General features: G+C 40.0%; 1 protein-coding gene across 2 annotated transcripts in view; it reads left to right on the forward strand.

Annotated features, from left to right (window-relative positions):
* The window catches only part of RPGRIP1L (RPGRIP1 like), a 98967-nt gene that overhangs the window by 54951 nt on the left and 29473 nt on the right, over positions 1 to 14543 (forward strand). For both annotated transcript variants that reach the window (XM_004584117.4, XM_058674537.1), the window contains exons 17-22: positions 1179 to 1560; positions 4452 to 4642; positions 5160 to 5243; positions 7863 to 7964; positions 8421 to 8583; positions 10315 to 10388. In XM_004584117.4, the coding sequence (XP_004584174.3) occupies positions 1179 to 1560; positions 4452 to 4642; positions 5160 to 5243; positions 7863 to 7964; positions 8421 to 8583; positions 10315 to 10388 (996 nt within the window). The remainder of the gene's footprint in view (positions 1 to 1178; positions 1561 to 4451; positions 4643 to 5159; positions 5244 to 7862; positions 7965 to 8420; positions 8584 to 10314; positions 10389 to 14543) is intronic.

Genomic DNA, 14543 nt, shown 5'->3' on the forward strand with positions numbered 1-14543 from the left:
TTGCAATAGAAACAAATAAATCTTAAAGAAAAGAAAGAACCATGACTAGTAGAACATGATTCTCACACATAGGAAGGAGTGGGTCCCACGTGCTAGAAGTCATTCTGCCTGGTGTTTCTCACAGCGTACTTTGGAAATGGAAATGAAAATTAGACATAAGGAGATCAGATCATGTGGTTTTACATTTTTGATGTTTTTTTTTTAAACTCCCAGTTTCTGGCTGAATCAGTCATTAACTGATTGAATTGGGGGACTAAGCAGTAGAAGTGCTTCTCACGTCTTTCCGTTCAGCCTTCCATAAGTAAGAGCAGCCCAGCTCCTGGAAAGCCGCACTGTGAATCCCATCTCAGGCTTCCCCTTTCAGCTCCGCCAGATGCCTCTGCTCAGGAGACTGGGGCTCCGAGCTCGGCTTAGGGTCAAGGGTCCCAGATGCTCAGTCCAAATTTAGAAATGCAGAGGAATGTTCCTTTGTGGAAGATAATTCAACAGTAAACTAAGTAAGGCCCTGAAACACTTGGGATTTTTGTTTGTTTGTTTGTTTGTCCCAGATAACATCAGCTATGGAAGATCAAACAGTTTTCTAGAATACTTGTTTTCGGGCCATTAACGGTTCGAACAGGATCATAGGCCCCTTTTGCTCCCCTGTCTCCTAAAATGTCTCCCTAGTTCTAGCTTTTTTTATGTCTGACACTGTTCTCTTTCCTGTGGCAGTTGAACTTTGAAATACTAGATAATCTCAGTGTCAGGTATCTGCTTCTGTAGACCTCAGTGGAGCACAATGAGAGCCAACTCAAATATCGCAAAACCATCATTCTGGGGGGCCAACGGAGTGTCCTCTACTTAGGATATTACTTCCATTGGACCCTTTCTTTACTTGATTCATTTTTACCAATAAATTATTTTGTTAAGCATAATAAAGGGATATTAACTTTTATTTTGTTTTAGCACCAATTTGTGTATTTGTTTTCAGCTTACCGTATTTGTTGCTGTTAGCATGGGATAATGTGTTCAGATATGTTCCAGGACTGACTTTCAATAAGATTTTTCTACTGAAAATTCACTATACAGCAAAATATACAGCTTTTTTCCATTTACAAAATTGATGTTTGGGGGTTGGCACCTACTGCTTGTCTTTCAATTCTATTATTTCTGTAATAAAAATATGTATGTTTTTCCAGTTAAGTCAGCAAGCACCAGTTAAAACTGCTCAGCTCAGTTCTGCAGATTCCACAGATGGCAACTTAAATGAACTTCACATTACAATAAGATGTTGCAACCACCTGCAGTCCCAAGCAAGCCACCTGCAGCCACACCCATATGTTGTGTACAAGTTTTATGATTTTGCAGACCATGATACAGCCATCATTCCCAGTAGCAGTGATCCACAGTTTGATGATCATATGTGTTTCCCAGTGCCAATGAATATGGATCTGGATCGATACCTTAAGTCAGAATCTCTGGGTTTTTATGTGTTTGACGATAGTGATTCCCAGGAAAATCTTTACATAGGAAAAGTCAGTGTGCCTCTGATTTCATTGGCACATGACAGGTGCATCTCAGGTAAGCCTATGTTCTTGAATCTATGAAATTGTAATGATAAACCTCTATGATACCTCAACTGAGCTTCCTTCCTGTCCCAGTCCACTTAAAAGTAACGATGACTTAATTTAATTAAAATGTTGCCTTTAAAAATTCCATGTCCTCTCCCCTCTTTTGCACTGTTATTATCATAGATATGTGTTAATATTGCTCTGTATTACAAACCCAGTAATGCAGTGCTATAATTATTGCTTTATATACTTATGTGTTCTTTAAAGAAGGAGAAAATAAATCATTATAGTCCACTTTGATATTCACTTACATGTTTATCATTTCTGATGATCTTTATTTGTTCCTGTGAGTTTTAATTCTGCCTAACATCATTTCCATATTCCAAAATACCTCTGTTTTCCCTCTTCCCTGCTCTGTTGTCACATACATGCAAAAGCCCAAAAATGTCATTTGTAATTCTGATTTTCTGCAGTTGTCTTTTTAAGTCAATTAAGAGGAAGAAAAAAAGAAAAATCTCATATACTATACTTACAATGTCTTTTATCATTACTTAGTTTTTTTTTGTCTCAGTTCGTTTGTTTGAACTGGTAACAATGTCTGCAGTCACTTTCCCTGATTACTTTTCTGTGGCAGGACTTAGAAGTCAGGTCTGCTGGCAGAGAAATTCTCAATCCCGTTTATGTGAGAATATCTTTATTTTGCTTTTATTTTTTGAAGGATTGCTTTGCTGGATATAATATTTTTGATCAACAGATTTTGTTGTTGTTGTTTATTTGCGTGTTTGTTTTTTGTCATTCAGTCCTGATTACTTCAGGCCACTGTCTTGTCATCCATTATCTCTGATTAGCTGTCGATATTCTTGTGGTTCACCTTTACTTGATACTGTTTTCAAGTTTGTTTTTGGTTCGACTGTTGTCTAAACACATATCTCCATGTGTTTTATGATACATGAAATTTATTGAGCTTCTCATTTATATAATACAATGTTACTAAATTGGGGGATTTTGTAACATTTCTTAAATATTTGTTCTATCTTTTCTTCCCCTTGGACTTCCATCACATGTGTGTTGATATTTTTAATAATATCCCATAGGTTTCAGAGGCCCTGTTTATTTTCTTCATTTTTTCCTCTCTTTCTTCAGGCTGATGATCAAACTTGAAATCTGATCATTTCTCCTGCCACTTCACATCTCATGTTGAGCCTTTTCATTTTAGTAGCTTTTCGACTCCAGAATTTTTACTTGTTTTTATATAATCTTTTACCATATTCTTTATTTGGCAGATCATTGCCATCATACTTTCCTTTAATTCTTCATACTGGTTTTCTTTCAGTTCACAGAAGATTGATAAAAGCTGCTATAAAGTCTGTTTGCTTGTATTTGCTTTGTCATTTGTGCCTCCTTAGAGAATGTCTGCTGATACCTTGTATCCTGTATGTGCATCGTACATCCTGCTTGATTGCATGTATTCTTGTTGTTATTGAAAACTGGACATTTTGAATAATACATTTATGGCATCCTCCCACGGTGATTATTGTTGCTAGTTTGTTTACTGAACTTACTGAACTAATTCTGTAGAGTTTGTTTCCTGATGTCTCTGCAACATTTTATTTCTTTGTTTTACTCGTACTTAAGTCAACATAACTAAGTAGTAAGCCTGTGATGATGCCAGAATGTGCCCAGATACAACCTTTGACCATGGGCCAGTCTGCGGCTTGCCGAACACACTCATAGATCAGATCTTTGAATAAATCTGCATCAACTGTTACTTTGTGTGTTTGCTGGGCCCCTAGTTTGACCAAAGACAGTTAGTTTACTGAGATGCCCTCTGGTTTTTCCTGAGCAGCCACACAGCTTAGTGCATGTCCCCACAGCCTTCCCTGCTTTGAAGCGTCAGTGGGGTCCTCTACTTTAGCTTTGCTTTTGCTTGCATCTCCCTTTCAGACTGTTAGCTGAAACAGTGTTGAGACTTCAAGTTAGCTGTGACATTAGCCTTCCCTGATTGTTTGCCTCTGAGATTGCTACTGTTTCAACAATGGTCCTAGACATGAGGTTATCAACATTGTATGTTCCAAATAATGTCAACCACCAATCCTTGTAGTCTGCCCACCCTGCTGGGATTTCTGTACCTTGGAGAAGGGGGAACAAGAATGAAGGCAGCCCCACAGTTCCTTAGTGTTCCTGTGAAGTTCAGTACATTTTCTTGCCCTAGTGCTTCTCATTTTGTTTGACCCCTCACGCATTGGTTTTACTCATTCAGTTTCGTTATTTCAAGTTAGAGATTGTTCGTTTCCCAGAAGTTTAGTGCAATGATTAAAATCTGTGACACACACAGATTCAACTGGGTAGCACTTATGGTATCTGCTATTTGTTTTGAGTGATCTGTTTATTAAATGAATTTTTTTGCTGTTCTGCTAATTTGGCAAAATTCTGAATTAGTAAATTACATTTAAAATTATGTATAAGATTATATACTAACATTAAGACTCCTTTATAAACATAAATTATTTGACATTTCAAATCTTGATGATGTGTTAAACTTTAGGACAAGTCTCTTACAGAGATACTCAGTTTAAAGCAAGTGCCAGTGCTTGAGCTATTCCCTAGGTAGTATCTTAGTTGAAAGTGTATACTTCTGAGTTTAATTTTGATGGATTAATATATTCATAAAATGATTTATCTTCTTTGAATCAGTGTTATCTCTGATGCTTTAACTTCTGAAACATACCTGTTGAGAGGTGAATCTATCTTGGAACCTTCTGTCTTTTTATTCTCCATTGAAATTGTTAAGTGAAATACAAGCTGATTTTTAAAGTTAGGAGTAATTCATTGTTCCTCCTTATTTCTGAAGGTAACAAAACTTCACTTGAGCATTGAGTACAATGTATTTTGATTTAACAGGAATATTTGAGTTAACAGATCATCAAAAGCATCCTGCAGGTACCATCCATGTTACGTTGAAATGGAAATTTACGTACCTTTCACCAAGTGGTTCATTAACAACTAAAGACTTAGGAAACTTCATATACAAAGAAGAGCCAGAAGTTGCTCACATGCTACCTCCAACCTCTTCTGTTAGCACCGTAGCTGAGGTAACTTTGAATGTCTTTCCTAGTATAAAAATTTGATATAAAACTTCAGAAATAGTCATATACCTACAGAAAAAAAAAATAGTACAGATAGAGATATCCGTAATGGCAATGGGTGTTTGGTACAGCTGTTAAGATCCCCGCTACCCACATCTGAGGACTTGAGTTTGATTGAGAGCTCCACCTCTCTATTCCAGCATTCCCCCATTGCGACACTAGGATCCTGGTAGTGGCTGTTCAGGTGGATTGCTGAAAACCACAGGGAAAACTGGAGATGAGTTCCCCACTGCTGCCCCCAGGTGGCAACCTGTTCATTGCAGACATTTGGGTAGTAATCCAGCAAGTACCAACTCTGACCATCTCTCTCTCCCCATCTGTCTGTCTTTTTTTCCTTTTGTGCCTCTCAAATTAAAAAAAAAGGCGGGGGGGAAGGGAGAAAAGAACTTAGGGAAAAAAAGAAAAGAAAACAAATGCAAATGCAGTGATCATCATGCTCAGTGAGACACATGATTTCTCTTAGGCACCAAGACCCAAACCAAGACAACGCGTCACGCCTGGAGAGAAGAAAGTGTCTTTTGTAGATATAAAGCCACAGGAGAATTCTGTAAGTAGTTAAGTTTTCGAATACTCATTATTTTTACCATAGCAAATATTTGACTTAAACGATATGAATATGCATTATCTAACTGATGTAAAGGGCAACAGGTGAATGAAGATATCTTTTCCCTTTGAAATGATAGCTTCGCAAATTAGCACTATGTTTGAGTGTTAACTGTTCGTATTCTTCAGTCTAAACCCTCACATTGCCCCATAACTCTTTCAAGCAGCACTGTCCCATCCTCACTTACCAAAACACAAATGCATAAATAAAAGTAAACAAGTAATTAAGTATTTTTAAGAGCTCTTCAAAAAGCTGTCTAAATTCTGTATCCCACTCCTCACACTATATTTTGAACTCATTATAGTCAAGTTTTCATCTTCATTAAAACCGTTCTGATTGAGGCCAGCTCCATGGCATACTTGGCTAAGCCACTGCTGACCATGCTGGCATCCCATATGGGTGCCAGCTCAAATCCCAGCTACCCCACTTCTGAGCCAGCTCCCTGCTTATGACCCGGGCCCCTGCACTCATGTGAAAAACCCAGAAAAGAATACCTGGCCCTGGCTTTGAACCAGCCTAAGTCTGACCATTGCAGGTGTTTGGGGAATGAGCCAACAGATCAAAGACCTTTCTCACTGTCTCTCCTTCTCTCTGTAACTTCACCTTTCAAATAAAAATAAAATATTTCTTTAAAAAAAAAAAAAAGAAACCATCTGGCTGATGTTGCACTGGCTTTTTTATGAATTTATTTTTGATGATGTTTGCATAGTTAAAAATGATGCATCACCTGTGTGGACCAGAAATTAGGGTGAGGAGAATCAAGGAATGGGGGAAAGTGGATGAGACAACTGTTTCCTATCTGCTTTTTCTTCCTGTACCTGGAGAGAGTGGGGAGAGACGGGGAGAGGACCTCTCAGTCAGTGGTATGATCGTTGCCTTGGTTGCATAGATAAGATGCTTTGGAGGCATCCCCCGTGCTCCACTGTTTTCTCAATCCCTACAGTGTTACTACTTAAGTCACCATCATCTCTTAGGGAGTTTTAAAGAGGCATATGTCCCTTAAAGGACGCGGACCTGAAGCACACGACTCAGTGGATTTTTTCTTACATACTCACACATAATCACCACCCACTGAGCTCAGCACAACACTGGGAATGTACACAAAATTAAGTGTTTGTCCGGTGCATTAGTGAATTCAAGAATTATAACCCAGGGGCCAGTGTAATGGCTCAATAGGCCATGGGAGACCCAGAGGAAACTCCTAGATCCTGGATACTGGCTTCCTATCTGCTCATCTCAGTCCGTTGTGGACATTTGGGGAGTGAACCAGTGGACAGAAAATCTTTCTCTCTGTTTCTCCTTCTCTGTGAATCTTTTCCAAAAAAAACTTTTTAATTCTGAAAATAAAAAGTAAATTTGTTTTCCCAATTGCAGAAATATTTTTTTATTAATTTGCATTTTATAAATTTGAGGAAAATGAACTTTTGCTCAATAGCAAAAAAAAAGTTGTTTTCCCAAAGTTTTATATTAAAACAAATATATTTTAAATTTTTTAAGTTATTTATATTTTATTGCCAATCTCACCGTTCCAAGCATGATGAAATCTCTCCAGAATCCGTTGGCTGACACAGTCCACCTTAGAGTCTCCGTTTGCCCAGATTTTCACTGCCAACATGTGGCTGGGATAGTTGACCAGTTTGTTCTGTCCCCTATTGTGGTGCCGAGTGTCCCCTGCAGGCTCCAGTGTACTACCACATCCTCCATTATTCCTGGATATGCTGTCCGCTGCTCCATCTGAGCCACTTGAGGAGGCTCAGCTTTGACACATGCACTCCACAATCAGACCATGGAACCTGCGCTTCTCCTCATGGTTGGGGTTCTGAGTCCATCAATTCAGATGGAGGGATCCCCAAAGAAACTTTGAGATGATTCCAGACCCGATTGTTGTGTGTGCTTGCTAGTACAGGTTCCAGCACAGTCCTTCGCCCCAGTCAACCTATGCACATGCTGGTGGTTGCAACTGCTGGGTCAGTTCTGTTTCCAGCCCTGTCTTCTACATGAACCGATGGGTGTTAAAGTCCAGCCCCGTCCTGCCCACCACATGCTCATCCCTCATGCAAACCAGTGGGAGCTGCAGCCTAGTCGGAGCAACCCACAATAGCTCCCACCAATCCCGCCCCCTGCCTTGGTTCCTGTGCTTGCCAGTATTTACGGCAGGCTGGTCTAGTATGTCCCACATCCCTTTCAGCTCTCATACATGTCAATGCATGCCCGTATTTTAAGTAATGTTTACTGTTGGACATTTTCATTGTTTTCAACTTTTACACTGCTTCAACAAAGCATATTTGCAGTTCTTAAATTGATCTAAAGATGTGACTCTGTAGAGAAAGATACTTCAATGAATGCTGACTGTTGTATTAAAATACATGAAATTCTATGTCACATGAGTAACTTTTTTTGCTGTCAATTTCTATTGGTGCATCTGTGTAAATGTAAAAGTCATTATTTTTGTTGTCGATTTCTATTGGTCCGTCTATATAAATGTGAAAGTCTTAGATTGACTTTAGATTTAGTGATAAATATAAAATAATAATATACATGTATGTTTCACATTAATAAAAGGATACTTCTACTGATGCTGGAGATAGGAAGACAATTTTGCCCAAAGTAGAAGATACACCAGAAATAGAAATTACTGTGCCATCTGTTTCACATATTCCAGAGGTATGCATTTGTATTAAAATTATTTTGAAAGGTTTAATTTGCTTAGAGGGTCTGTCTTATGATTTGGGCATGGTTCAGGAAATCCCTGCATTTATCCTGTTTTTTACATACAGTCCTTGGCAATTGAAAGGTCAGAAATCTGACATGTGTAACATCTACCTTTCTACTGATGTTGGCAGGTACCATATAGACATGTGCATTAAAGTCCTCACGGAAAAATCATTTTGAGGTGAATGCATATTTCATTCTTAGCACATTTCAAATTCATGTTTATCTGCATATTTTCAAGTTAGGTGGTTGTTCTCTGATGAGTCATGTATGCAGTGTATCACCCTGCTCAAAGCCTCAGGTTTACATTGATGTCTCAAAGGCTTTATCATCCATGGAGTTCATCAGGAGTGCTCTAGAACGTGATCCAAGCAATAACAAACACACAAACATGCCTGCTTTCTTCAGGTTTCACACAGAAACAGCATTGCTAAGGCGCAGGAGAATACTGAGCAGATGCAGGAAGGAAGAGAAGATGTTTTGTCTGTACTATCCGAGGGTCAGCTTGCAGAGCAAAGCTCGGCTTCCTCCGAAGATGAAACAGAAATCACAGAGGAATTGGAACCAGAAGGTGACTTTTTCTTAAAATTGCTACTTACTTAGCTCCTCGCTTTGTTTTGTCAGTTCAAATATGTGTCATTGAAGATCTTCATGTAATAGTAGGATTATTCCTGAAATCTCTCTGAGAAGTGGTGGGATGTAGTTTCATATGCTTAGTTACAGTTAAGTGGAATTGTCGTATCTCTAATTCTTTCAGTTTGGTTGCTCTATAGTAGAATACTGTAAGTAGTATTATTGATCATGTTCCGAATGTATGTTTTGAACAATTTTATGTTCCCTTTGGGTTCTGTATTATCATCTGTATTATTCTAGAGGTCCTGCTCTTTTAAAAATTAAAACTAAGAACCTAAACCAAAAAATACAATAGTCGTGTATAACTAAATCTATATGAAAATCTAGAAGAAGCAAACTAGCTGTGTATAGGTTTACTGACAGAAAGCTACTAAGTGGGCCTGGGGAAGAAAGAATGGAAAAGAAGGGCCCAGCACAGTAGCCTAGTGGCTGAAATCCTTGCTTTGCATGCACCATGATCCCATATGGGCACCACTTCGTATCCCAGCAGTTCCACTTCCCATCCAGCTCCCTGCCTGTGGCCTGGGAAAGCAACAGAGGATGCCCGAGAGCCTTGGCACCCTGCACCTGCGTGGGAGTCCCAGAAGAAGCTCCTTGCTCCTGGCTTTGGATCGGCTCAGCTGTGGCCATAGCGGCCGCTTGGGGAATGAACCAGTGGCCAGATGATCTTTCTGCCCTGTCTCTCCTCTTCTCTGTAACCCTTTCAAGTAAAAAAAAAAAAAAATCTTAACAAAAAATGGGAAAGGGGAAGCAAAAGGGATCGATTTCACAGGGACCTGAGGAAGCTTGTGTCCGATGGATGTGTCTGCTATCTTAACCATGGAGATGATTTCACAGAATTACGTACATCTCAGAATATCAAGCTTCGCACAGTATTGTTGGTTAGACTGTTAGAAAACGTTCTGCTTATATTTCTCTTTAAAACTTTTTTTTAACATCATGCTATAACAAGTATATTTGGTTTATTTCCTTTGCTTCTACCGAAAGTCAACTTGGAATTTACAGCCTTTTTTTCTTTTCTAAAAATATAACATATGTAAATATATCTGCTAAAAAAAGGAATACACCTGAGCATCATACAGTTATCTTTTGTTTTTTGAAGATTTATTTATTTTTATTACAAAGTCAGATATACAGAGAGGAGGAGAGACAGGAAGATCTTCCGTCTGATGATTCACTTCCCAAGTGAGCACAATGGCCAGGCCCTCGTCATACAGTTATCTTAAGATTATTCCATGATGGGCCTGGCGACGTGGCCTAGCGGCTAAGATCCTCGCCTTGAACAACCCGGGATCCCATATGGACGCCGGTTCTAATCCCAGCAGCTCCACTTCCCATCCAGCTCCCTGCTTGTGGCCTGGGAAAACAGTTGAAGATGGCCCAAGGCTTTGGGACCCTGCACCCACGTGGGAGACCCAGAAGAGGTTCCTGGTTCCCGGCTTCGGATCGGTGCGCACCGGCCCGTTGCGGCTCACTTGGGGAGTGAAACATCGTAAGGAAGATCTTCCTCTCTGTCTCTCCTCCTCTCTGTATATCCGGCTTTCCAATAATAATAAAATCTTTAAAAAAAAAAAGATTATTCCATGATGAGTGTTTGCTTCTCTGTATTTTACAAGATATAAAAGTGGTTGATCTAACTTTATAATGGTGACCCTTTGTTTCTTAACAGTTGAAGAAGACAGATCAGCTTCAGACAGTGATGACAGCATCATCCCAGCTCCTGTCGCTGAGAGCTTCAAAGAGGTCGGTACCTGGGCGCGAGCTCAAAACATGCTGGGGCAGTCTGCCTTCTCACCCAGAGCACACTGGGCTTCATACATGGAAATCCAAAGACAACAATCATTCTGGAAAATGTTTGAGATATTATCATAATCTTGGTCAAACACAAGAAGTTTTATGATTTCATTATCTGACGATTCATGCCATGTAAATGTTATTTTTGTCATGAGTACCTAGCATAGAAGCTTTAGTTAACTTTATCAAATCAGCTGACTTCCTTCAACTCCTTTTCAGGTCCTGTGTACAAAGATGAGTTAAATTAGACCTTAACTTTAAGAAATTCAAAATAAAAGGTTGTCGTTTGAAACTATAATAGACTGATAATGTGAATTCATAGAACACTCATATATAAATATGCTCTCTGATAAATCATTAAGGTTATTTTAACTCTGCCAAATAATTAGACTTTATTAAAAGATAAATAATCTTACGTAGGCATGATATGTTTTCTAGCACATTGGTGGAAAATAGTATATAATCTGAAATTTTGAGAAATATATTTGGGAGATGTGCTGTTAGCAAAACATTATTTTAAAAGGAAAAAGGATACAAAGAAAGGGTAAGTAGAAAAGTTCTAACTTGTACATCTACATTAATTTTTCTAAAAATATTAATTTTACTTATCCCATAACAATTTATATTTTACCGGTAACAATCACAATACTTCCTTTAATTCTTTCACATTTTTCTATCTTACTCTGTCTGCAAAACAAAATGATAAAGTTTTTCATTCATCACTGATGCTTCTATCAAATACAGGTACATGTTATTTCTGTGCTTGATAAAAACAAATAGGACATCCTATCTATCTTATATTATGTAATGATTAATTATAATAAAAATAGCCCATGGCACCTAAGACATGGAAACTTCATTGTTCTAAACTGGTAAATCAAGGAAGGACTCTTGGATATGATTACCTGAGAACTTTTTAAATTATAGCATTCAGTTAAATTAAGTTTGTTTTTGCTTTACCACATCTGAACTTGTTAAATTATCTTATTAAACAAATAGAATTTTCTACCCTCTTTGGAAGAGTTTTACGATGAATGTAGTCATTGGTAAAATGGGCCCTTTGTGTGGTGGGATTTAGCTTCATAACTGTAAACAGAACCAGTAGGAGCTATCTATGCAGAAATAATTGTACCGTTATGTGTAATAGAAAGACACTGTGGTCAACAGCAGGCCCCGTATACAACAGTGGTCGCGTAAGATTGTATTGCCTCATGATGTAGCCATCTTGTTTGAGTAAGTCAGCTCCACTGTTCATACAATGATTATTCACTTACTGTCTCATTCTCAAAATGCCTCTGTCATTGACAGTGCTTGACTGTGTCACCAATAGGAGATACATATGTACAAAGAGGTTTGTTAAAGTAAGAGGCTTACATGATTATGTAGTGATAAACCCCAAGATCAGAAGATGGACCCAGCACAGTAGCTTAGCAGCTAAACTCCTTGTCTTGCACACGCCAGGATCCCATATGGGCGCCAGTTCTAATTCCGGCAGCCCCACTTCCCATTGCAGTCAAGAAAGACTCAAAGCCTTGGAACCCTGCAGCCGCGTGGAAGACCCAGAAGAGGCTCTGGGCTCCTGACTTTGGATCAGCTCAGCTCTGGCCATTGTGGCCGCTTGAGGAGTAAATCAACGGATGGAAGATCTTCCTCTCTGTCACTCCTCTCTGTATAACTGACTGTCCAATAAAAATGAATAAATCTTAAAAAAAAAAAAAGACTCAGAAGAAATGTGTCCAAAGACCTGAAGACCAAGAAGCAGGTGGTTTAAATTCTAATCTGAAAGCATAAGGCTCAGAACCCAAGAAGGCTTGATGCTGGGCTCGGCAGCGTGGCCTAGTGGCTAAGGTCCTCTCCTTGATCCCATATAGCTGCTGGTTCTAATCCCGGCAGCTCCACTTCCTCTCCGTCTCTCCTCCTCTCAGTATATCTGACTTTGTAATAAAAATAAAATAAATCTTTAAAAAAAAAAAAAAGAAGGCTTGATGCTTTAATCCCAGGAAACACTGAGATTACAGTCCATGAGCAAAGGCCAGAGACAGTCAGACAGAAGTTCCTGGCAGAGTTTTTGTCCTAATAGGTTTTCAGTTAATTGCATGAAACCCACTTAGATCAAGGAACAAATTCTGTTCTGGTTCATCGACCACTTCAGTCGTAACTCTCATTGAAAAGCCTCCACTTGCTGCACCCAGAACAATACTTGACCATGTGTCTGAGCATTCCATGGCCGCGTGTGACTAACCGTTACAGCTTTTTACTAAGAATCTTGGATCCAGTAGTTGTTGTTCAGGCCTGTGTCATCTTCTCTGTCAGGTTTTATGGTTATCTACATGAACATGAGAAATGAGCTATTGACTAAGCCCTGAGGACCTATGGAGACAGGTACCCAGGGCCATATTGATCCATGCAGTGTACAAACATTACTCATTCCTCAGTGGCGGTCATTCTTCTCAGAGATGAGGACACAGTATTCTGGCCCTTCCCTCAGGGAGAGGCCATGGTGGTTGGAAAGATATACTTCTGAAAAGACAAGCAGTAAAATTACAACATGAAACAGTGGCAGGAGACAATATTAGTCATCAAAATCAGAGCCATATACTTGGATTAAAGAATACTTAGCCATTTCCAGTCCATTCTCACTTTCTGGATGGGTTAACAGATCTCAAGAGAGAAAGTGACTTGCTTCCAATCATTCCAATAAAAAAAAAGTTCAGAAAAATAAAACCAAAAGTGAAAAAAAGTTAAGAAAATTCAGAGAGGGCCCGGCGGCGTGGCCTAGCGGCTAAAGTCCTCGCCTTGAAAGCCCCGGGATCCCATGTGGGCACCGGTTCTAATCCTGGCAGCTCCACTTCCCATCCAGCTCCCTGCTTGTGGCCTGGGAAAGCAGTCAAGGATGGCCCAATGCATTGGGACCCTGCACCCGCGTGGGAGACCCGGAAGAGGTTCCAGGTTCCCGGCATCGGATTGGTGCACTTCGGCCCGTTGCGGCTCACTTGGGGAGTGAACCATCGGATGGAAGATCTTCCTCTCTGTCTCTCCTCCTCTGTGTATATCTGGCTGTAATAAAAAAATGAATAAATCTTTAAAAAAAAAAAGACTCAGAAGAAAATTCAGAGAAAGAAGAAGCTTGAGTGACTTGTTAGAAATTATTTATTTGAAAGGCAGAATTACAGATAGGAAGAAGAGCAATCTTCCTTCCACTGGTTCACTCCCTGGTTTGGCTGCAATGGCCTGAGCTGGACCAGTGCAAAGCCAGAAGCTTCTTCCAGGTCTCCCACATGGATTCTAGATCCCAAGCACTTTGAGGCATCTTCCACTGCTTTCCCAGGCACATGAACAGGAAACTGGACCAGAAGCGGAGCAGCTGGGACTCAAACCAGCTCCTGTATGAGATGCTGGCATAGCAGGTGGCAGCTTCAACTCAAGGCTACAGCGCTGGCCCCTGGAGTGGAGTTTTAACAGAAATCTCAGAGGCTATCCCCGTGACCTCACCCACTCACCTCCTGCCCTGACTCTCTAGGCTTTGTGTGTTCTTTTTCTTATTGTAAACCTCGTTTCTCTGCATCACTAATTTTTTTGCACAAAGATAATCCCTCAGTGGCGTCTTGTGTGCATCAGACAGACATAAAAGAGCAGTCTCTTCCATCGGGGAGCTCAGGGTTTTGAAGAAACTCGATCTCAGAGCTTGGTGGTCAGTGCTGGGTGCTGTAGGGCCATCTGAGACCTGGGCTAAGTCAGCATGTGGAGTCTCCCTCACAGAAGACTTCCTAGAGTCACAAAGTTTGAGCAACATGTTGTAGATGATTTGGGCTTGGCAAAAATGGGGAAGGAGATTCCTTGTAGGTTAAAGAAACGAAAAGTATGAGGATTGGAGAGAAGATGGGGCATGGCTTCTTGTGGAATGCATAGAGATTTTAAGATGGGCCAGGCCAGTTATGGTACACGTGGAGAGCCCCAGGAAGACTGAAAAGAAAGGCACAGTCCCTGGCTGTGAGAGCACGTGGTTGTTTAAGGAATCAGGGTAGAAAGATCACTCATTCATTGAACAGATATTTGCTGAGCATTTGCTGTAGTGCAAACCTTGAAGATGGAGCAGTAAATGTG

This window comes from Ochotona princeps, chromosome 16 (assembly GCF_030435755.1).
Source record: "Ochotona princeps isolate mOchPri1 chromosome 16, mOchPri1.hap1, whole genome shotgun sequence".
Classification (NCBI taxonomy): domain Eukaryota; kingdom Metazoa; phylum Chordata; class Mammalia; order Lagomorpha; family Ochotonidae; genus Ochotona; species Ochotona princeps.